This window comes from Cyprinodon tularosa, unplaced genomic scaffold, assembly GCF_016077235.1.
Source record: "Cyprinodon tularosa strain WSP-4 unplaced genomic scaffold, ASM1607723v1 ctg177, whole genome shotgun sequence".
Classification (NCBI taxonomy): domain Eukaryota; kingdom Metazoa; phylum Chordata; class Actinopteri; order Cyprinodontiformes; family Cyprinodontidae; genus Cyprinodon; species Cyprinodon tularosa.
The window spans coordinates 1,868,920-1,892,034 of record NW_024038589.1 but is presented as its reverse complement, the minus strand read 5'-3'; the positions used below and the strand labels follow the sequence as shown (position 1 = coordinate 1,892,034).

The 23,115-nt window shown below is 43.4% G+C and overlaps 1 protein-coding gene across 1 annotated transcript in view; it reads left to right on the top strand.

Moving 5' to 3' along the window:
• The window catches only part of LOC119781442 (NXPE family member 3-like), a 45,334-nt gene that overhangs the window by 18,055 nt on the left and 4,164 nt on the right, over nt 1–23,115 (top strand). The window contains exons 2-3 of the mRNA XM_038281917.1: nt 5,636–6,097; nt 13,703–13,998. Of these exons, the coding sequence (XP_038137845.1) occupies nt 5,636–6,097; nt 13,703–13,998 (758 nt within the window). The remainder of the gene's footprint in view (nt 1–5,635; nt 6,098–13,702; nt 13,999–23,115) is intronic.

Sequence of the window (23,115 nt, the reverse complement as noted above, 5' to 3'; positions counted from 1 at the left end):
AACAGCCCTTTCCACTCGCTTGTCTTTGGAAGCTGCACCTGAAATAGAAAAAAAATATAGAAAATGTCTTTTTAAATAAAAGTTATTTAAAAAGACAAGCAAGCCATAATTTGTATCATTAAACACCCTGTTATAAATCATTATCATAACTTTTAAACCATGGACCATAATGATATTGCTTATACATTATTTTAAGTGTTATTAATTTAAATTTTAGTATTTATTTTGATAAAATTTAAGTTTTTATACTATATCATATTTCTTCAGACATTTGGTTTGTGTGCCAAACCCTGGTCAATAAAGCTGATTCTGATTTAATTCAGTAACAAACTACTCACCGATGGCAGAGTGTAGACGGTGCCCAAAACACTGGAGCCGAGTCCAGTGATTGAGTGTTGTGGCTTTCACGATGTTAGCACCGCTATCAGTTGTAATGCAGACGTGTTTGTCTTCATTCAGACCCCATGACTCCAATAATTCTGTCAAGCCTTTTGCAATCATCTCTGCTGTGTGGTCGTCCGGAAAGTACGCTGTATCTAGACACTTATTTCTCAGGTTCCATTCTCTGTCTATGTAGTGAATTGATAGGCTGAGGTAAGGCTCGGATGTGCGACTTGACTAAAGGTCTGACGTTGTAGCATAGTAACATACAGAAAGCAGCTCACTTTTGACTGATTCCCTGCACTCATTGTACAAATTTGGGAGCACTGTGTTTGAGAAAAACTTTCGGCCCGGAACTTCGTATCGTGGATCCAGAGTGGCGAGCAGCTGTTTGAACCCAGGTTTTTCAACAGCAGAAAACGGCAGCATATCCTTTGCTATGAAGCATGTTATAGCATGAGTTATGTCCTTGTGCCGCTTGGATGCTTTGTCGTATTTATCAGAAACCAGGAAGTCCAATTTAGCTTGTGTCGCCTGCTTTGTTTTGGCAGAAATTCCCGACGCTTCCTCGGAGGATGATGCAGAGCCACGCCGGGGGCCTACACAGCTCGTACTCCTGCGGGTGTGAGCGGCTGAGATGATAGAATAAGTTGGTTGTATTGCCAGACTTAGTTTTCACGGTTTCCCTACAGATTTTACATATTACTGTAGTTTGTTTTTTGTTCGACTTTCTGTAGCCAAAATACTGCCAAACTGGCGAGCTACAAAACCCCCTCTTCGGTACAATTTCCTCCGCCTCTCCTTGCTGCGACATCTTCACATGCTCTGTGTTGTGGTTTGAGAGGGCGGCGCTTGGTGACGGCGTGCCTGGGTCCGCGATTGTGATTGGTTGGGAGGAAGTAGTGACTAGCATAAGCCTGCATGATAGGCTACAATGAGAAGGAAGGAAAACTGTGTTTCTTTTTTATCGAACTTTTATCGACCCTCTTTTTTTCTATTGCGCCACACGTCTATCGATCGATATATATCGTTATCGAATTATCGCCCAGCCCTAGTGGGGGTGCGAGTGAAATGGAGTTCTTTCTGTAAAATTGACAGACCGTAATAGCCACATGCTGAGCTGAGTCCGACGTGGTTTTTAGACATACAGTATGAGGTAGATCGCATCAGTGTGTCGTGCTGCACATACATCGTGAGCTGTGAACTCACACTGTATGACAAAACCCTGTGGTTTTTTCGTACAATGTGAGCTGTGGCTGCATGGAGCAATTGAAAAAATCGCACAGTGCATGCCCGGCTTTAGACACCCTATTCAGAGGCCTTAAGGACCAGCACCAAATACCCTATATAATCATTTTATGACCCCTTTAAGAGTGGGGTGTGGTTTCATTTTATTCAATCCACAAGTTTCAAAGAGATGTTGATAAAAAAAAAATATTTTATATTCCCTGGCTGCGATTCTATATTGGAGGCCTTTTGGTAAGACCTTTTTTTTGTAAAGTTACAAGGGGGAACAGATAAAAGCAGCCTGTCAGCTTGATTTGTTCACCCTTGTAACCTTACAAAACTAAGAACTATCAACTACAAAGTTTCAGGAGTGATTTGTCATCATAAAACATGTTTTTAACCCAAAAATGAAAAACCTAGGACTGTTTGTGTTTGATTTACACAGGTGGAACTGATTATTGCAGGGAAAGACAGGTTGCTTTATTCTGTTCCCCCTTGTAAGTTTACAAAACAAAAGTATATCACCTCAAATTTTTTAGGAGTGATTTTTCATCATAAAACATGTTTGTAAGCCAAAAATTAAAAAGCTGGAACTCTTTGTGTCCAGTTTAGACAGGGGAGACAAATTAAGCAGGGACAGACAGCCCTGCTTAAAATCTACAAACACTATGGTTGATGTAGTTCAAGCCTAGTGTCTAATAATAATCTTAAGAATATGTATATTCCTATGTTGGATGCATAGAGTTGATGGAGATACCAATTCTGGCAATATGGGACGAAATAAAATGCCTCATGTTAGAACAAAGACTGTTTATTAAGAATAGTAAAACATAGAGAAATTATAAGCTAATATAAAACACAAATATAACTTTAAGTACAAAATTTCACATAGAAAAAAGTAATTTTCCTACTGGATATAGCCTTTAATGATTACACGTACAAGGATAACAAGGATACACCAGCTCAGTTTCAAGCTGCCGTTTCCCGCTCCTCCGGACTTCACTCCTTCTCTGGGCACAGACTGAACTTGCATCCAACATTTGGGCTCGTTTGAAACCTTTTATCATTGGCTACAAAGCCTAACTTAACCAATGACAGCAGAGAATTATGACGCGTCACTGGCTGACAGAAAGGGTCCGGAAGTGAGATTTTGGGGACTATATTTGGCTCAAATCGTGTCATAAAAATAAGCAGACACTTGTGTCTTGTAGATAAGAACACGATTGAAAGAACCATACCAAACATTGCGGACTAACAAGTGAGGAAATAAGTAGTAGGAAGTAAATATTAGTAAGCTGCTGAGAATTAGCTAACTTTTCTGATGTCAACAACTGGACGTTATGGTTGATTTTCTCATCATGGAATATTTTTATCACTAATATGCTGGATTACTTTTAATCTGTGGACCCTTATGGACGAATGGAGTATAAAGAATTGAAGATTGGATTTATAAAACGGCTTCTGGGTGTCTTCGTATGTATGTAGCTGTGGCTGCTTTGTCATGTTTACATTTTGACATGCCGCTATATCTGTGTTCATTGTGCTTTGGTGCTAGCTATGTCCATAAAATGAACTTGTTGGTTGAATTGTGGAGAATCTAAGCTTTCCAATGATGTCTAACATGTCTATATTGGTAAAAATAACTCATGCATTCTGAGTTATTCTCAAAACTCAAACCTCGCAAAACCCATTGGGTTCTGAGAGGTTAATTAATGTCTCTAAATGATTTCTGCAAAATTTTGGAAAACTCTGGAAGTAAAGAAACAGGCATCTAATTTTTGAAATAGTGTCTGTCACCAGATTTATAAAGTGGAACAACTTTGTTAATTTTCATCTTTTCTGGAAATTTACCCGACTGAAATGACAGATTGCAGATGTAAATCAGAGGCTGAATAATTTCCTCAGTTACCTAATTACTGTCCTTACTGTCAGTCATTACTCTCTTGGAATCCTGAGGTTCTGAGTTCGATCCCCCACTCCCACAGACTGCCACTCTGGGTTCCTGAACAAGACCCTCAACCCCACACTGCTCCCCTGGAGCCGCAGAATGGCAGCCCACTGCTCTCCCCAAGGGGATGGGTTAAAAGCAGAGAAGTAATTTCCCTCTGGGATTATCAAAAAAAAAAAAAATGTGCTCAATGGATTATCAATAATGACATTTTAATGCAAAGACAAAAAAATATATATATTTTTTTTTTTATTTCAGTTTAGGTTTTTTGGAAACATTTAATATATAAAATGCATTCTGTGCAATATCAAATATATGTTACTCAAAAGTATAACAGTAAAGACTTTTTATGGGATGGAAAATTTAACATTGTATATTTTTCACCTGTTTTTACATTTTAAAAGCTTTTAAAGAAGTCAATTCAGTACCCTTTATTCTAAAGGATTGCTGTTTCTGGAAGAAGTGCATACATTGGAAAATAAATTAACATTTTTAGTTCTTCCGAATAAAACTTGTGATTAAAGGGTTGTAAAAATTATACTGGTTACTTTATGATTTTCTACTGGAATTTACTTGTGTTGTTTCTATGTCCTCTCATGGAAAGACGTAAAAAAAATAAAATAGATTCACTCATTAAATTTTTCAAAATTGATTAAAGAACTAACAATCCATAATCTAAATGCTTTTTTGACTTTTTATTTTTTACACAGGGCGAGATCAGTCAGCACTGATAATGGGAGGCCAAGTTTTAAGAAAACCTTTTCTTCAGAAGTTCAGTTGTTTCTTCCTTTTCTTGATGTTGTTTGGTGTATGGTTCATGTACTACAGTAGCAACTTCCCTGATCACATAATCTGTAAAGCACCAGAGGTGAGTATTAATGATCTTTAAAACATTAACTTGAAATATAAAAGCATCATAAGATGTCAAAAATAAAGTTTTTCCCACAATCTTAGGAAGGTAAAGCTCTGTCCATATAACAATCATTCATTAATAAAATACAGTTGTTTGGATTGAGTGAAATGTGTAATATTGTCTAATCAGGCATGACATTATACATCATATTATTTATAGGTTCTTCTTAACTAATAGCTTATAATCTCAGGGTATAACATCAATGCCAGTGTTCGAGGGGATGAGCAATGCACATCAAAAGCTCCTGCTTTGGCTCGACAAACTAATGCAAAACAAAATTACTCTGGGAGAATAAAAAAAAAGAAAAAAATTAATAAAATTGACAAAATAGGGGGAAAAAAATACTCTGGAAGCACCACCAACATATCTTTTCATGTCCCCTTCCATTCTCCCCATACTTGTGAACAAGAGCTTGAGAAACTTGAACTCCTTACATCAGACATGAACTCCTCTATGACATTGAGAGGGCAAGCCATCACTTTCCAGTTCACCACTATGGACTCAAACTTCATTCCAGCTGCAAACCATCACAGCAGCATTTCTGTAGGAGTGCAACATTCACCAGGGAACAACTTTATGCTGGCAATGCAAACCAGACTCCTGCACTGCTTTTGAAGGGACTGGATGATGCCCCTGTGGTTGGAACACACCTTTCAGTTAACTTTCTTGTGAAGAGGGACCATAATGCTAGTTTTTTTAGTCAAGGGGCACTGTTCCCAATGCCATGCAATGCCAAGCAGGCATCTCAGCTATAAACTGAGGTGATTAATGAGTTCAACTCTAAGTACCAAGTTTCTGCTTATAGGGGTGATAGCAGGGTTAAGGAAATCCTCAAAGAATTCTTTAAAGTTTCCAACAAAATTCTTGGTCTAGATCATGGGCTCCCAATTCCAATTCAAGGAACCCCAACATGGAAAATACTAAATAGTAACTACAGTGAAAAATGCAAATCAGAAGTAAAATCTTTTTATTTAATATAATTAGGCTAAGCAGATATGTTGCAAAGCATTTAAAAAATATGAGAATTAATTTTCATAGCTGAAGTTTAATGAATTTCACGTGAATGGTTCTTGGTGTATTTTAGAAGTAGGACTAACTAGAATTCTAAAAGTATAACTGCATTTTGGTGATGTTTGTTTTTTTTATATTCCTATTTTTTTCTCTAGTTAAAGAAGAAATTCCAGACAACTGAGGCTCCGCTACCCGATAACATAACTTTCAAAGATCGTACTGAGCTCCCTACGCCTCCCAGTGTCTGCTCGTTTCATTCTGTGTTACCAGAGGATGTTTCTGAGTCAGAATTTTTGAAGAAGTCTATTACCTGGCCTGAAACACCATCTCTACCATCTAACTTTTCTCTGAATGACACAAGTGATCCTGCTCACAGCACCTTCACCATTATTCCAAAAAGTGGTGGTGGAAGTTGGCACGTAGGCGATCAACTGAAGGTTTTGATAAAAATTGCTGACTACAATAGTCGCCCAAAGAAGTCAGGGGGAGATGTTCTTCTTGCTCGGCTACACAACCCTACTCTTCATGCAGGCGTGGCAGGGCAGTTGGTGGATCATCTAAACGGTTCCTACACCGCTGTATTCTCTTTACTCTGGGAAGGAAGTGCTCAAGTGGAGGTAACAGTAACCTTTCTTGTTAAGTGAGAGTGATGGAAAAAAATATGTCATTAATAAATAGAAGAGAACATTGTCATAAGCCTACTTTTAAAAGTACAGAGTGTGTCTCTGTGTCTACTTTTTAAGAGAAGTGCATTTAAGCCCCTGTCACACCTTGACGATTTAGCCACTTTATGCCTGATGTACGAAAAATCTGGTGAAAAAATGCTGGCATACGCTGAACTTTCAATGTGTTTTTTAAATTTTGGGTGTATACATAGAGTATTCATAATGAGTCCAGAACTTATGTCCAACGACAACCTATGTATAACATAACAGGGCATCCCCAAAGAGATAGCTGGAATCCCTGTGATGTCATGGGCCCCTCAACCAATGCTTTTCCCATAGCCTGTATGCATTCTGTTATTACACAGCCACAACAATACAATATGAGGAAAATTGCATTAATTACTACCTTGCTAGTAGGACAGATTTCTTTCCTCAAACTTGAATTCAACAGTTACGTAAGATCTGTTTATGTCATGAATCGGTGTTTGTGTGGAGGACCCAAACGCAGAGACCAGTATGCAGAGGTGAATAAAGCCTGTTTATTCTGGTTCACAGAACCAGGGGCAGGAATCAGAGTCCCACAGAAAAACAGCAAACGAACCTGAACCAAGGAGACATCAGGGCTAAATCAAACTAGAAGCCAGGGAGAGACGAGACAGGGCAGGCAGGTAACAGACAGGAAGCAAGACGGGATGTTTGACGAGGATCCAGCAAAGAGGAACTGAACAGGGAGGGCTTTTAAAAGGGACAGAGACAGAGAGAGAGCTGACGAGGAAATTGGCAACAGGTGCTTGGCAGGACAGAGAAACAGGAAGGGAGGACACAAGAGGGCAGCAGAGGACAACAAATGGATAACTAAGGAAAACAGGAACAATCACACCAGGACCATGACAGTTTAATGTGGAATACAGGTGCTGGTCATAAAATTAGAATATCATGAAAAAGTAGATTGATTTCAGTAATTCCATTTAAAAAGTGAAACTTGTATATTATATTATATACATTACATACAAACTCATATATTTCAGATGTTTATTTTGTTTAATTTTGATGATTACAAATGACAACAAATGAAAATCTCAAATTCATCATATCAGAAAATTAGAATATTACTGAAGACCAATAAAAACAAAGGATTTATAGAAATGTTGGCCAACTGAAAAGTATGAACATGAAAAGTATGAGCATGTACAGCACTCAGTATTTAGTTGGGCCTCCTTTGGCCTGTATTACTGCAGCAATGCGGCGTGGCATGGAGTCGATCAGTCTGTGGCACTGCTCAGGTGTTATGATAGCTCAGGTTGCTCTAATAGTGGCTTTTAGCTCTTCTGAATTGTTGGGTCTGGTGTATTGCATCTTCTTCTTCACAATACCCCATAGATTTTCTATGGGGTTAAGGTCAGGAGAGTTTGCTGGCCAATTAAGAACAGGGATACCATGGTCCTTCAACCAGGTACTGGTAGCTTTGGCACTGTGTGCAGGTGCCAAGTCCTGTTGGAAAATGAAATCTGCATCTCCAAAAAGTTGGTCAGCTGCAGGAAGCATGAAGTGCTCTAAAACTTCCTGGTATGTGGCTGCGTTGACCCTGGACCTCAGAAAACACAATGGACCAACACCAGCAGATGACATGGCACCCCAAACCATCACTGACTGTGGAAACTTTACACTGGACTTCAAGCAACGTGGATGAAGTGCCTCTCTTCTTTTCCTCCAGACTCTGGGACCTTGATTTCCAAAGGAAATGCAAAATTTACTTTCATCAGAGAACATGACTTTGGACCACTCACCAGCAGTCCAGTCCTGTTTCTCTTTAGCCCAGGCAAGACGCTTCTGACGCTGTCTGTGGTCCAAGAGTGGCTTGACACAAGGAATGCGACAGCAGAAACCCATGTCTTTCATACGTCTGTGTGTGGTGGTTCTTGAAGCACTCACTCCAGCTGCAGTCCACTCTTTGTGAATCTCCCCCACATTTTTGAATGGGTTTTGTTTCACAATCCTCTCCAGGGTGCGGTTATCTCTCTTGCTTGTACACTTTTTTCGACCACATCTTTTCCTTCCCTTCGCCTCTCTATTAATGTGCTTGGACACTGAGCTCTGTGAACAGCCAGCCTCTTTAGCGATGACCTTTTGTGTCTTGCCCTCCTTGTGCAAGGTGTCGATGGTCGTCTTTTGGACAACTGTCAAGTCAGCAGTCTTCCCCATGATTGTGTAGCCTATAGAACTAGACTGAAAGACCATTTAAAGGCTTTTGCAGGTGGTTTGAGTTAATTAGCTGATTAGAGTGTGGCACCAGGGGCCATCAATTTTGAACCTTTTCACAATATTCTAATTTTCTGATATGATGAATTTGAGATTTTCATTTGTTGTCATTTGTAATCATCAAAATTAAACAAAATAAACATCTGAAATATATGAGTTTGTATGTAATGTATGAATATAATATACAAGTTTCACTTTTTAAATGGAATTACTGAAATCAATCTACTTTTTCATGATATTCTAATTTTATGACCAGCACCTGTACATGACTAGAGCAGGAAGTCACATAGCCAAGCTGTCCATAGTTTTATTTTGGAGCTTCTCCTTAAAACAGGTGACCCAGAGATCCAACACAGAGAGAATATCAAATTCAACATTAAATTCAAAATCAAAAGTAAAGTAATCATCTTCTTCCATGACAGTTCCAGAGCTTGGACCGCATTGGGGCGGCCTGTAGCATCTAAAAGCCCATCGGCTCTGTCTCCTCCACATGCAAAGAAAGATGGAAGTCTTGGCAATCGGGAGCTTAAATCACTTTCTTGTGATATACTTCGGGTTCCAGTGGTCACTTTATTAGAACTGATTCTCCCCAGGAAAAGTGGGGCCTCGAAAGGAAAATGGATGGAAAATCTATTTTAATGTGTGGCAGCAAGAGCAGAAATAGAATAATAAACAGTAGTAAAACATCTAACATCTAACTTTAAAATAATAAATATAGAATGTGGAGCTCAACAAGCTAGACAATCAATAACCACCAAGGCATTTAAGCTGGCTTTAATTTACATAAGACCTCTGTAAAGAAAATAAATTTTTTTATCAACAATTTCCTTATTCAGCAAAATCTTGACTTTATGTTTCTAACAGGGACTGGGCTAGATGAAAAAAATGAGATGCGGATTTTATTGGAGATCATAGTTCCCAGATGCAATTTTCTCCATTAGAACAGACTACTTAAAAAAGGAGGACTTGTTACTCTGTTTCATGATTTACAAAGTTAGAAAAGTGATCCTGGGTGAATCTTTTGACGAGTACAGGGCCTTGTTCGAACCATGTTTATGAATGTTTACCAGCCTCCAAAGTCCAAAATAAAGTTTTTTAATGATTTTAAGGAACTTTTATCCATGATATATGTTTAACATGACTGCTTTATTGTTATGGGAAACTTTGGACATGCTGAGAACCCTAAATACAGAAGTAGAACATAACTGTGTGACATTCTTCAAAATGTCGCTTTGACTGAAACAGCCAACACACAATCGAAGACATATTTTGGACTTGGTCCTCAGTAATGATCTAAATATTTCTGTTATTTCTAATATTTCTAAATATTTCTAATGTTTCTGCAAGTGATGTTGCCCTATCAGACTATTTTTCTGTTTACTTTGAAACCAACTTTGCCATTGGTCTAATTACAAAAAGAGATGTTAAATGAAAGCATGTAATCATGGATAGTAGATTTGATAACTTTACCCAAGTTTATCCTTATGCTTTGACTTTACCCTGGAACTCAGTAGATGAGCTGGTTGATCATTTCCATTCTAAAGTTACAGACATCATTGATTCCATTGCTCAAGTTAAAGTGAAGGTTGTCTATGCAAAGATGAAATCTCCATGTAGAAAGGCTGCAGCAATCCGAACAGAAAAGAAGGAATGCCGAAAAGCCGAACGGAGGTGGGGAAAGAAGGAACTCCAAGTTCACTATGGAATCTGTAGAGAAACTTAAAAAACATAATTTACAAATAAAGCTGCAAGAAAATCTTTGAGATTATCAACAAAAAACATCAACAATGTTCAATACTAATCTGCCAGAGTTGACATGCTAACAAACCTTCCTATCGTCATGAACTCCATTATAAAAAGGCCTGCAATGACTTTTAAAATGTCTTTATTGAGAAAATACAAGGTATTAGAACAGCAGTGTGTACATCAACGGCAATGCCAGTGCCAGTGATGTCACCAGTTAGAATAAATACCCCAATTCTGTCAAATAAATTATAAAAGTATAGAAGAAACTATTCAGCAGCTAATCTCATCTTCCTGCCTTCTTGTGTTTTATCCACATGTTTTATTAAGAAGGATTTTACCTGTTTTAGAGTCTGGTTTGTTTTAAATCACAAACATTTGATGTAAAGAACAAGTTGCATCTTTCAGCAGGCAGAGCACACAAGGGAGACGATGGATCCAGCAGATTAAATCCCAGCGGTGGTAAAAAGACAGGTCCAAGGTCGACATCAGGTAGAACAGGGGCAGCCAATACTCAGAAGTCTGAGGACAGAAACAGGTCAGGAACAGAGAGAACTAAACACTGGGAAAGCTAGCTAAAGTTAGTCTTGCTAGAAGCTAGAATAATCTGGCACCAGAGGCTGGGATAGAGAGGCTTAAATAACAGCAAAAATAGGTGGATTTGATGAGAGATAATGAGCGCAAGGCAGACCAAAGCAGATGAGAGCAAAAGGCACTTTAGAATTCAGTACAGTCAAATGTATCCAAGTTTTCTATCTACTGTAAGGACAACCAGTTGATTGCATTGACTGATTGACTTGAAGGCAATCATTCGCACTACACTTGTTTGTAGCAAAAGTGGAGAGGAAAAACTCCTTTTGAAGAGGAAGAAACCTCCAGCAGAACCAGGCTGAGTTTGAGCAGTCATCCGCCAAGGCCGACTGGGGTTCAATAAGAGAGAAGCAGACATACAGAAAAAAGCAGAGATGCAAAAGGTAACTGTCAACCAGATCCACAGGTGGCCCCATCCAGGAAACACACAGCCAGGCAGACATGCCCTGAGCTCCCATGTAAGAGGATAAATAGAGCAAATCCAGCCTGTCACAGTCAGAGAAACAGGACTACACTGAAAAACAGGCAGAGCTTGAACATCTATAAACAAAGGTGTTGATGGCAGCAGAGCAGCTGCTATTTCTCTCCAGGACGGTGTCAGAGTCAAACAGGAACAGACCAGATGAAGCTACAATGAGAAAAAGCAGAGAGAGCATAGCGTTAGAGATTGAACTAACAAATTATGCGGAGTGGGAGAATAGAGATAGATGATAAAATGATGAAGTAGGGTCCCTGTGTCATCCAGCAGTCTAAGCATATAGCAGCATAACTGTAGAGATAGCTCAGGATAACCTGAGCCACTCTAACTATAAGCTTTATCAAAAAGAGAGTTTTAAGTCTAACTTTAGAAGTAGACAGGGTGTCTGCCTCAAGGACTAAAACTGGAAGTTGGTTCTACAGGAGAGGAGCCTGATAACTAAAAGATCTGCCTCCTATTCTTCTGTTAGACTTTCTAGGAACCATTTTCTCTCTTTTATCCCCCCTTTTATCTCCTCTTTCTTTCATCTTTTCTCCTTTTCTCTGTTTTTCCTTACCTGTTCTACTTACATTGCAGTGTCCATATAATCTGTAATACTCCCTGCATGAATTACAATAAAGCTATTTATATGCATAAATCAAGCAGAACACTATGGCGATAGCCATACTGCTCCACTTGTGAAAGCAAAATCTGTTGGGCTGTTTTTGGCATGAAGAACATTATTCTTATTGCCACATTGCCAGACAGGACACTGAAAGAAAAAAAAAAGAAAAGAAAAAAAATTCTGGGAACCACTAGTAAACTTGCAAATTGAGAGCAAAGTGCTCGGCTAGGAGCATAAGGGACAATCATATCGCCGATGTAAGATGGAGCTTGGCCATTTAAGGCTCTATATGTTAGAAGGAGGAATTTAAATTCTATTCTGGATTTAACAAGAGGCCAATGAAGGTCAGCTAGGATAGGAGAGATATGATCTCTTTTTCATTTTCATCAGAATTACAATAGTCTAATCCTTGGACTAGTTTCTCAGCATCCCCCATGGACAGGATATTTCAATTTTTTTTGCAATATTCTGCATAAGAAAGAAGGAAATTGGATAATCCCATCCAAATGAAAATACTGTGTAATCAGCTTCTTTTTCAAAGACTCTGGTCCAAAGACTATAACTTCTGTTTGGTCTGCATTCAGGAGCAGAATGTTAAGATTTATCCAGGTTTTTATCTCTTTGAGACATGTCTGTAATCTATGTTCTGGGGTTAGTTCCATCTGGATTTGTAGTCAGATATAGCTTAGTATCATCAGCAGAACAGTGGAAATTAATCCTATGCTGTCTAATAGTCTTAGAAAAAAACTGTCTTGTCATTTTGTATACATAGAGTGTATACAAAACAAAATTTTACTTATACAGCTTTCCGACATTGAATGAGCAACAGCTTAGCGGTGGAAAACAACATTTTCGTTCATCAAGTGCAGTAGTGATCAAATGTAAACAGCGTGGGAGAAACAGGGTGCAAAACGGCATTTATGTGGAAGTCCAGAACAGTGCAAGGATGAATAAATAGATATACTGCAAAATGCAGTACAAAATATTTCATATAGTAAAGGGAGCATATATATAGTAAAGAGAATTGGTCCTAAAACTGATCCCTGTGGTACTCCACAGTTAACCCTGAAGCACGAGGAAGATTTATCACTGATGTGAACAAACTGCAATTGGTCAGATTATAGATATGATTTAAACCCGTCCAGCACTCTTCTTTCATTTCCTTTCATTTTCCCAGCGTTTTTATCGTCATTGCACCGTCACAAGTGAAGAACAACGAAATTAACTCTCTGCATTTAAGCCATCCCTTTGGAGAGCATTGGGCTGCCATTGTGCAGTGTTGGGGTTAAGAGTCTTGCTCAGGGATAAAGAGTGGCAGTCCATGGGAGTTGGGCTTGAACTTAGAACCTCAAAAATTAGATCAGTCAGATCCAGGAGACAGGCAGGAGACATTGGTCAGGAAGCAAAAACAAGGTTGGTGTCCAGACATAAGGAGCCGGGGAAATATTCAGTGTTGGTTGAGTAGAACAGGGAAATCCAGGGTACAGAAATACATTCATATCAGGCCGAAAAGGAAGGAGTGCTGAACTTTTACTCAAACATGGCCTTTGGCAATTTGGCACTTGGTCTCAGTTTGTCAACCTGAGCCTGTATATTAAGCCAGGTTAACGGGGAGTTAAGTGTATTTTGAATAAGACATGATTAAGGGGCTTGAGGTGAAGACGCTGTTGAAAGCAGTGATTTAAATTGCTTTAGAACAAAGAATCAAAATCAGATAGTTGTTGTGCAGACTGAGAGGTCAGAATCCTAATTAAACACACTGTACTGTGAGAAATCTTAATTACCTTGAACTTATATATAAAACTGGACAACCTGTGTATTGTAAATGCTTAACTACTTCTTTGCAAGACTGTTTCTTAGAATTTTTGTTCTTTTTCAAAAGGTGACCCTGGTCCACTCCAGTGAAGCAGTTACAGTGATGGAAAGAGTCAACCTGCAAAAGCCTGGCAGACTTTATTTTCAAAGCCTCTTTCGCTCAGGCTCAGTAACTGAAGCTACCAATTGTAATGTGTGCCTTCAGGCACCTCCAGAGCAGCTATGCAACTTCACTGATATCCACACAAGTGAGCCCTGGTTTTGCTACAGGCCAAAGAACCTCAAATGCGAACACAGGATCACCCACGCTTTTAAAGGTTTTGTGCCAACACCAACAAAAACAGATGCTAAGCTCTTTCAGAGGTAAGTTTAATTTTGGCTATATTCTCAGCTGTTTAACGCTTGATAACGCTTTGTAGATATCTAGGGACAGTGTGGGAATTATACCATGAAAATATGGAGGAGTTTTCTCTTTTCTGACAATCTAAAAGCAAAAATAGATTTAGTCAAATAAACTGTCTAATTTCCCTCTAATCATCCATTGTCCACTAGCTGGGCCCTAGAGACTTAAAGGAACTACCCTGATCCTGCGCGGTATGAAATGTACAGCCGGTATGGCAGGCCGTTTTGACATTTATTAGAAGTGCTGTCCTCTCTAATGTTCCATTTGTTGATCTCTAAAATAAGATTCTTCCTAGTCAAAACTACATTCCTACTAGTCAGAAATGTACAAATAGATATCCTAAAATACATTTTTGCTCGCAAAAATTACATTTCAGGCTGCTGAAAATACAATTGTACTTGTAAGAACAAACTTTCAAATACCTAAAAATCTTTGAGTCCCCTTTGACATTTATTCGCTTGACTGAATAGATATTTAAGATGAATCAAATGCATTTCTTCCTAGTCAAAATCAGCATTTCAGATATCTAAAATAACATTCTTCCTATCTAAAATATACATTACAGATCACTGAAATGTAATTCTTACTAGTACAAATGACGTCACATTTCCCATTCATGTGTATTGGGCTTTTACCTCGAGATATCTAAAACAACATTCTTCCTATCTAAAATAAACATTCTTCCTATCTGAAATGAATTCTGAATAGGAGTAATTCTAATTTTAGATCTCCATAACAGAGTTACTGCTAGTCAAAATTACTATGTCAGATATTAAAAATGAATGTAACATTACAGATGTCCAGAAATCCAATTCTTGACATCTAAAATATATTCTACTAATAGAAATATAATTACAGATATCAACAATTGATAAATGACTACTTAAATCTGAATTTCAGACATCTAAATTTTAATAATGCCTATCCAAAATACAGATTTAGATACTTAAAAACATATTTTGACTAACATTCAAAAAAGAAATGAGGCGCTGTTTTAAAATAAAATAGGCAGGCTGACAAGTAACATTTTTATTATAGATAGCACTAAATCATTCTACCTAGTTACAATTACAATACTCCTAGTCAGAATTGTATTTTAGATATCACTAATTACATTTCTACCAGGAGAAATTAAATTTTTAAGTACTTTGGAATCAAATTTGTAATAGTAGGACCTACAAATGCCTCAAAATACCCTTGCAGGTCTTCTTCAGATTCCTGTGATCCTATTCATATAGTTCTCTTTATTTAAGGTTTTCTCTTAAAAATAGGTTTATATTATGAGCAGAAAAAACAAGATTGTATTCTGATTTGTCAAGAGAAGGTCTTTGGAGCTGTATGAGTTCTTGATATTTGCATATGGGAAGTCCAAAGTCCATCTTACAGTCCACGTGTCCGTCAGCAAGCATACATCTCCTGTACATCCCTATAGAGGGAGTTACATAAGTTGTCTTAAAGAGACACCAAACATTTACGACTCTTAAAATTCTGGAGGAGATCTGACGTAACTCGAAGTCTATGGGCGTGAGGCGGGGTACAGCGTGCCTCCCGCAGGCCGTACCCCGCCTCGAAAGCGCACAGCGACTTAGACGTGACTCAAAGCCGCACAGAGGCTCAGATGTGACTCGAAGCCGCACAGAGGCTCAGATGTGACTCAAAGCCGGACAGAGGCTCAGATGTGACTCGAAGCCGCACAGAGGCTCAGATGTGACTCAAAGCCGGACAGAGGCTCAGATGTGACTCAAAGCCGGACAGAGGCTCAGATGTGACTCGAAGCCGCACAGAGGCTCAGATGTGACTCAAAGCCGGACAGAGGCTCAGATAGGACTCGAAGCCGCACAGAGGCTCAGATGTTACTCAAAGCCGCACAGAGGCTCAGATAAGACTCGAAGCCGCACAGCGACTTAGACGTGACTCAAAGCCACTGAGAGGGTCAGATGTTACTCGAAGCCGCACAGGGACTTAGACGTAACTCAAAGCTGCACAGAGGCTCAGATGTAGCTGGAAGCTGCATAGCGGCTCAGATGTGACTCAAAGCCAAACAGAGGTTCAGACGTGACTCAAAGCCGCACAGAGGCTCAGATGTGGCTGGAAGCTGCACAGTGGCTCAGACGTGACTCAAAGCCGCACAGAGGCTCAGATAAGACTCAAAGCTGCACAGCGACTTAGACATGATTCAAAGCCGCACAGAGGCTCAGACGTGACTCGAAGCCGCAGGGCGACTTAGATGTGACTCAAAGCCGCACAGAGGCTCAGACGTGACTCGAAGCCGCACAGCGACTTAGACGTGACTTGAAGCTGCACAGCAGCTCTAACGTGACTCAAAACCTCACAGAAGCTAGAATGTGACTCGAACCCGCAAAGACATAACTCAAAGCCGCACACAGGCTCAGATGTGACTCAAAGCAGCACAGAGCCTCAGATGTGACTCAAAGCCGCACAGAGGCTCAGATGTGACTCGAAGCCGCACAGAGGCTCAGATGTGACTCAAAGCCGGACAGAGGCTCAGATAAGACTCGAAGCCGCACAGAGGCTCAGACGTGACTCGAAGCCGCACAGAGGCTCAGATGTGGCTGGAAGCTGTACAGTGGCTCTAACGTGACTCAAAACCTCACAGAAGCTAGAATGTGACTCGAACCCGCAAAGAGGCTGCGACATAACTCAAAGCCGCACACAGGCTCAGATGTGACTCAAAGCAGCACAGAGCCTCAGATGTGACTAAAAGCCGCACAGAGGCTCAGATGTGGCTGGAAGCTGTACAGTGGCTCAGACGTGACTCAAAGCGACACAGAGGCTCAGATAAAACTCAAAGCCGCACAGCGACTTAGACATGATTCAAAGCCGCACAGAGGCTCAGACGTGACTCGAAGCCGCACAGCGACTTAGACGTGACTCGAAGCTGCACAGCAGCTCTAACGTGACTCAAAACCTCACAGATGCTAGAATGTGACTCGAACCCGCAAAGAGGCTGCGACATAACTCAAAGCCGCACACAGGCTCAGATGTGACTCAAAGCAGCACAGAGCATCAGATGTGACTCAAAGCCGCACAGAGGCTCAGATAAAACTCAAAGCCGCACAGCGACTTAGACGTGACTCAAAGCCGCACAGAGGCTCAGACGTGACTCAAAGCCGCACAGCGACTTAGACGTGACTCGAAGCTGCACAGCAGCTCTAACGTGACTCAAAACCCCACAGAAGCTAGAATGTGACTCGAACCCGCAAAGAGGCTGCGACATAACTCAAAGCCGCACACAGGCTCAGATGTGACTCAAAGCAGCACAGAGCATCAGATGTGACTCAAAGCCGCACAGAGGCTCAGATGTGACTCGAAGCCGCACAGAGGCTCAGATGTGACTCAAAGCCGCACAGAGGCTCAGATGTGACTCGAAGCCGCACAGAGACTCAGATGTGGCTGGAAGCTGCACAGCAGCTCAGACGTGACTCAAAGCCACACAGAGGCTCAGATGTGACTCGAAGCCACACAGAGCCTCAGATGTGACTCAAAGCCGCACAGAAACTCAGATAAGACTCGAAGCCGCACAGTGACTTAGACGTGACTCAAAGCTGCAGAGAGGCTCAGACCCCGCCTCGAAGCCGCACAGTGACTTAGACGTGACTCAAAGCTGCACAGAGGCTCAGATGTAGCTGGAAGCTGCATAGCGGCTCAGACGTGACTCAAAGCCACACAGAGGTTCAGACGTGACTCAAAGCCGCACAGAGGCTCAGATGTGGCTGGAAGCTGCACAGTGGCTCAGACGTGACTCAAAGCCACACAGAGGCTCAGATAAGACTCAAAGCCGCACAGCGACTTAGACGTGACTCAAAGCCGCACAGAGGCTCAGATGTGGCTGGAAGCTGCACAGTGGCTCAGACGTGACTCAAAGCCACACAGAGGCTCAGATAAGACTCAAAGCCGCACAGCAACTTAGACATGATTCAAAGCCGCACAGAGGCTCAGACGTGACACGAAGCCGCAGGGCGACTTAGACGTGACTCAAAGCCGCACAGAGGCTCAGACGTGACTCGAAGCCGCACAGCGACTTAGACGTGACTCGAAGCTGCACAGCAGCTCTAACGTGACTCAAAACCTCACAGAACCTAGAATGTGACTCGAACCCGCAAAGAGGCTGCAACATAACTCAAAGCCGCACACAGGCTCAGATGTGACTCAAAGCAGCACAGAGCCTCAGATGTGACTCAAAGCCGCACAGAGGCTCAGATGTGACTCGAAGCCGCACAGAGGCTCAGATGTGACTCAAAGCCGGACAGAGGCTCAGATATTACTCAAAGCCGCACAGAGGCTCAGATAAGACTCGAAGCCGCACAGCGACTTAGACGTGACTTAAAGCCGCAAAGAGGCTCAGACGTGACTCAAAGCCGCACAGAGCCTCAGATGTGACGCAAAGCCGCACAGAGGCTCAGATGTGACTCAAAGCCGGACAGAGGCTCAGATGTGACTCGAAGCCGCACAGAGGCTCAGATGTGACTCAAAGCCGGACAGAGGCTCAGATAAGACTCGAAGCCGCACAGCGACTTAGACGTAACTCAAAGCCGCACAGAGGCTCAGACGTGACTCGACGCTGCACAGCGACTTAGACGTGACTCAAAGCCGCACAGAGGCTCAGACCCCGCCTCGAAGCCGCACAGGGACTTAGACGTAACTCAAAGCTGCACAGAGGCTCAGATGTAGCTGGAAGCGGCATAGTGGCTCAGATGTGACTCGAAGCCACACAGAGGTTCAGACATGACTCAAAGCCGCACAGAGGCTCAGATGTGGCTGGAAGCTGCACAGTGGCTCAGATGTGACTCAAAGCCACACAGAGGCTCAGATAAAACTCAAAGCCGCACAGCGACTTAGACATGATTCAAAGCCGCACAGAGGCTCAGACGTGACTCGAAGCCGCAGGGCGACTTAGACGTGACTCAAAGCCGCACAGAGGCTCAGACGTGACTCGAAGCCGCACAGCGACTTAGACGTGACTCGAAGCCGCACAGCAGCTCTAACGTGACTCAAAACCTCACAGAAGCTAGAATGTGACTCGAACCCGCAAAGAGGCTGCGACATAACTCAAAGCCGCACACAGGCTCAGATGTGACTCAAAGCAGCACAGAGCCTCAGATGTGACTCAAAGCCGCACAGAGGCTCAGATGTGACTCGAAGCCGCACAGAGGCTCAGATGTGACTCAAAGCCGGACAGAGGCTCAGATGTGACTCGAAGCCGCACAGAGGCTCAGATGTGACTCAAAGCCGGACAGAGGCTCAGATGTGACTCAAAGCCGGACAGAGGCTCAGATGTGACTCGAAGCCGCACAGAGGCTCAGATGTGACTCAAAGCCGGACAGAGGCTCAGATAGGACTCGAAGCCGCACAGAGGCTCAGATGTTACTCAAAGCCGCACAGAGGCTCAGATAAGACTCGAAGCCGCACAGCGACTTAGACGTGACTCAAAGCCACTGAGAGGGTCAGACCCCGCCTCGAAGCCGCACAGGGACTTAGACGTAACTCAAAGCTGCACAGAGGCTCAGATGTAGCTGGAAGCTGCATAGCGGCTCAGATGTGACTCAAAGCCAAACAGAGGTTCAGACGTGACTCAAAGCCGCACAGAGGCTCAGATGTGGCTGGAAGCTGCACAGTGGCTCAGACGTGACTCAAAGCCACACAGAGGCTCAGATAAGACTCAAAGCTGCACAGCGACTTAGACATGATTCAAAGCCGCACAGAGGCTCAGACGTGACTCGAAGCCGCAGGGCGACTTAGATGTGACTCAAAGCCGCACAGAGGCTCAGACGTGACTCGAAGCCGCACAGCGACTTAGACGTGACTTGAAGCTGCACAGCAGCTCTAACGTGACTCAAAACCTCACAGAAGCTAGAATGTGACTCGAACCCGCAAAGACATAACTCAAAGCCGCACACAGGCTCAGATGTGACTCAAAGCAGCACAGAGCCTCAGATGTGACTCAAAGCCGCACAGAGGCTCAGATGTGACTCGAAGCCGCACAGAGGCTCAGATGTGACTCAAAGCCGGACAGAGGCTCAGATAAGACTCGAAGCCGCACAGAGGCTCAGACGTGACTCGAAGCCGCACAGCGACTTAGACGTGACTCGAAGCTGCACAGCAGCTCTAACGTGACTCAAAAGCGACTCAAGCGCACAGGCTCAGATATACGCAGCGCTAGAGTGACCAGCAGAGCAAGTGATCAAAGCACAGGCTAACTGAACTGCACAGTAATGACTCCAAGCTAGATGATCAACCGCAAGCTGAATATCAACGCACAGGCTCAGATGACTCAGCGCAGCAGATATCAAGCGCCAGAGCCAGGACTCGAAGCGCAGGAGAGTGACTCAGCGAAGAGTAGATAACCGAGCAATGTGCTGAACGCAAGACTCATTCAAGCACACAGTCAGATGTGACTCACACACAGAGCTCAGTGTATCAAAGCCGACAATAGATAATCGACGCACAGCTAAGGACTCAAACAAAGGCTCAGCTCAGCCGACAGTGCAAGTGCAAGACAGGCTCAGATGTGCTGAAGGCAAGGCCATGCTCAAGCCACGAGTCAGAGACTCAACCGCAAGAGGCCAGATGTGCTAGCGACACTCAGTGACTCAAGCCACAGGCTCATAGACTCAAGCGCAGACTAGAGTGACTCAACCACGAGCTCAATTGATCCGGCTCAACAGCCAAGAGGTCAATACTCAGCCACAGCTAGACAAACCACAGGCTCAATGACCAACGCAGGCTACTACCAAGCGCACGGCTCAAGGCTGAAGCGCAAGGCTGAGTGATCAGCCACTCACGTGACTCAACCCAGACTAGATGTGCTGAACCAACTCACACTCAAGCCCACAAGCTCGATGACTCAAACCACAGGCTAGATGATCAAACCGCACAAGCTCAGATTGCTCGAAGCGCACAGAGGCTCAGATGTGACTCAAGCCACAAGGCCAATTTACTCAAACGCACAGAGCTCAATAGACCGAAGCCCAGCGACTTAACTGACTAAAGCCGCAAAGAGGCTCAGAGTGACTCAAAGCCCACAGAGCCTCAGATGTGACCAAAGCCGCACAGAGGCTCAGATGTGACTCAAAGCCGGACAGAGGCTCAGATGTGACTCGAAGCCGCACAGAGGCTCAGATGTGACTCAAAGCCGGACAGAGGCTCAGATAAGACTCGAAGCCGCACAGCGTCTTAGACGTAACTCAAAGCCGCACAGAGGCTCAGACGTGACTCGACGCTGCACAGCGACTTAGACGTGACTCAAAGCCCTACAGAGGCTCAGACCCCGCCTCGAAGCCGCACAGGGACTTAGACGTAACTCAAAGCTGCACAGAGGCTCAGATGTAGCTGGAAGCTGCATAGTGGCTCAGATGTGACTCAAAGCCACACAGAGGTTCAGACGTGACTCAAAGCCGCACAGAGGCTCAGATGTGGCTGGAAGCTGCACAGTGGCTCAGATGTGACTCAAAGCCACACAGAGGCTCAGATAAAACTCAAAGCCGCACAGCGACTTAGACATGATTCAAAGCCGCACAGAGGCTCAGACGTGACTCGAAGCCGCAGGGCGACTTAGACGTGACTCAAAGCCGCACAGAGGCTCAGACGTGACTCGAAGCCGCACAGCGACTTAGACGTGACTCGAAGCTGCACAGCAGCTCTAACGTGACTCAAAACCTCACAGAAGCTAGAATGTGACTCGAACCCGCAAAGAGGCTGCGACATAACTCAAAGCCGCACACAGGCTCAGATGTGACTCAAAGCAGCACAGAGCCTCAGATGTGACTAAAAGCCGCACAGTGGTTCAGACGTGACTCAAAGCCGCACAGAGGCTCAGATGTGGCTGTACGCTGCACAGTGGCTCAGACGTGACTCAAAGCAACACAGAGGCTCAGATAAAACTCAAAGCCGCACAGCGACTTAGACATGATTCAAAGCCGCACAGAGGCTCAGACGTGACTTGAATCCGCAGGGCGACTTAGACGTGACTCAAAGCCGCACAGAGGCTCAGACGTGACTCGAAGCCGCACAGCGACTTAGACGTGACTCGAAGCTGCACAGCAGCTCTAACGTGACTAAAAACCTCACAGAAGCTAGAATGTGACTCGAACCCGCAAAGAGGCTGCGACATAACTCAAAGCCGCACACAGGCTCAGATGTGACTCAAAGCAGCACAGAGCCTCAGATGTGACTCAAAGCCGCACAGAGGCTCAGATGTGACTCAAAGCCGCACAGAGGCTCAGATGTGACTCAAAGCCGGACAGAGGCTCAGATAAAACTCGAAGCCGCACAGAGGCTCAGATGTGACTGAAAGCCACACAGAGGCTCAGATGTGACTCGAAGCCGCACAGAGGCTCAGATGTGACTCAAAGCCGGACAGAGGCTCAGATGTGACTCGAAGCCGCACAGAGGCTCAGATGTGACTCAAAGCCGGACAGAGGCTCAGATAGGACTCGAAGCCGCACAGAGGCTCAGATGTGACTCAAAGCCACACAGAGGCTCAGATGTTACTCAAAGCCGCACAGAGGCTCAGATAAGACTCGAAGCCGCACAGCGACTTAGACGTGACTCAAAGCTGCACAGAGGCTCAGACCCCGCCTCGAAGCCGCACATGGACTTAGACGTAACTCAAAGCTGCACAGAGGCTCAGATGTAGCTGGAAGCTGCATAGCGGCTCAGATGTGACTCAAAGCCAAACAGAGGTTCAGACGTGACTCAAAGCTGCACAGAGGCCCAGATGTGGCTGGAAGCTGCACAGTGGCTCAGACGTGACTCAAAGCCACACAGAGGCTCAGATAAGACTCAAAGCTGCACAGCGACTTAGACATGATTCAAAGCCGCACAGAGGCTCAGACGTGACTCGAAGCCGCAGGGCGACTTAGATGTGACTCAAAGCCGCACAGAGGCTCAGACGTGACTCGAAGCCGCACAGCGACTTAGACGTGACTTGAAGCTGCACAGCAGCTCTAACGTGACTCAAAACCTCACAGAAGCTAGAATGTGACTCGAACCCGCAAAGACATAACTCAAAGCCGCACACAGGCTCAGTTGTGACTCAAAGCAGCACAGAGCCTCAG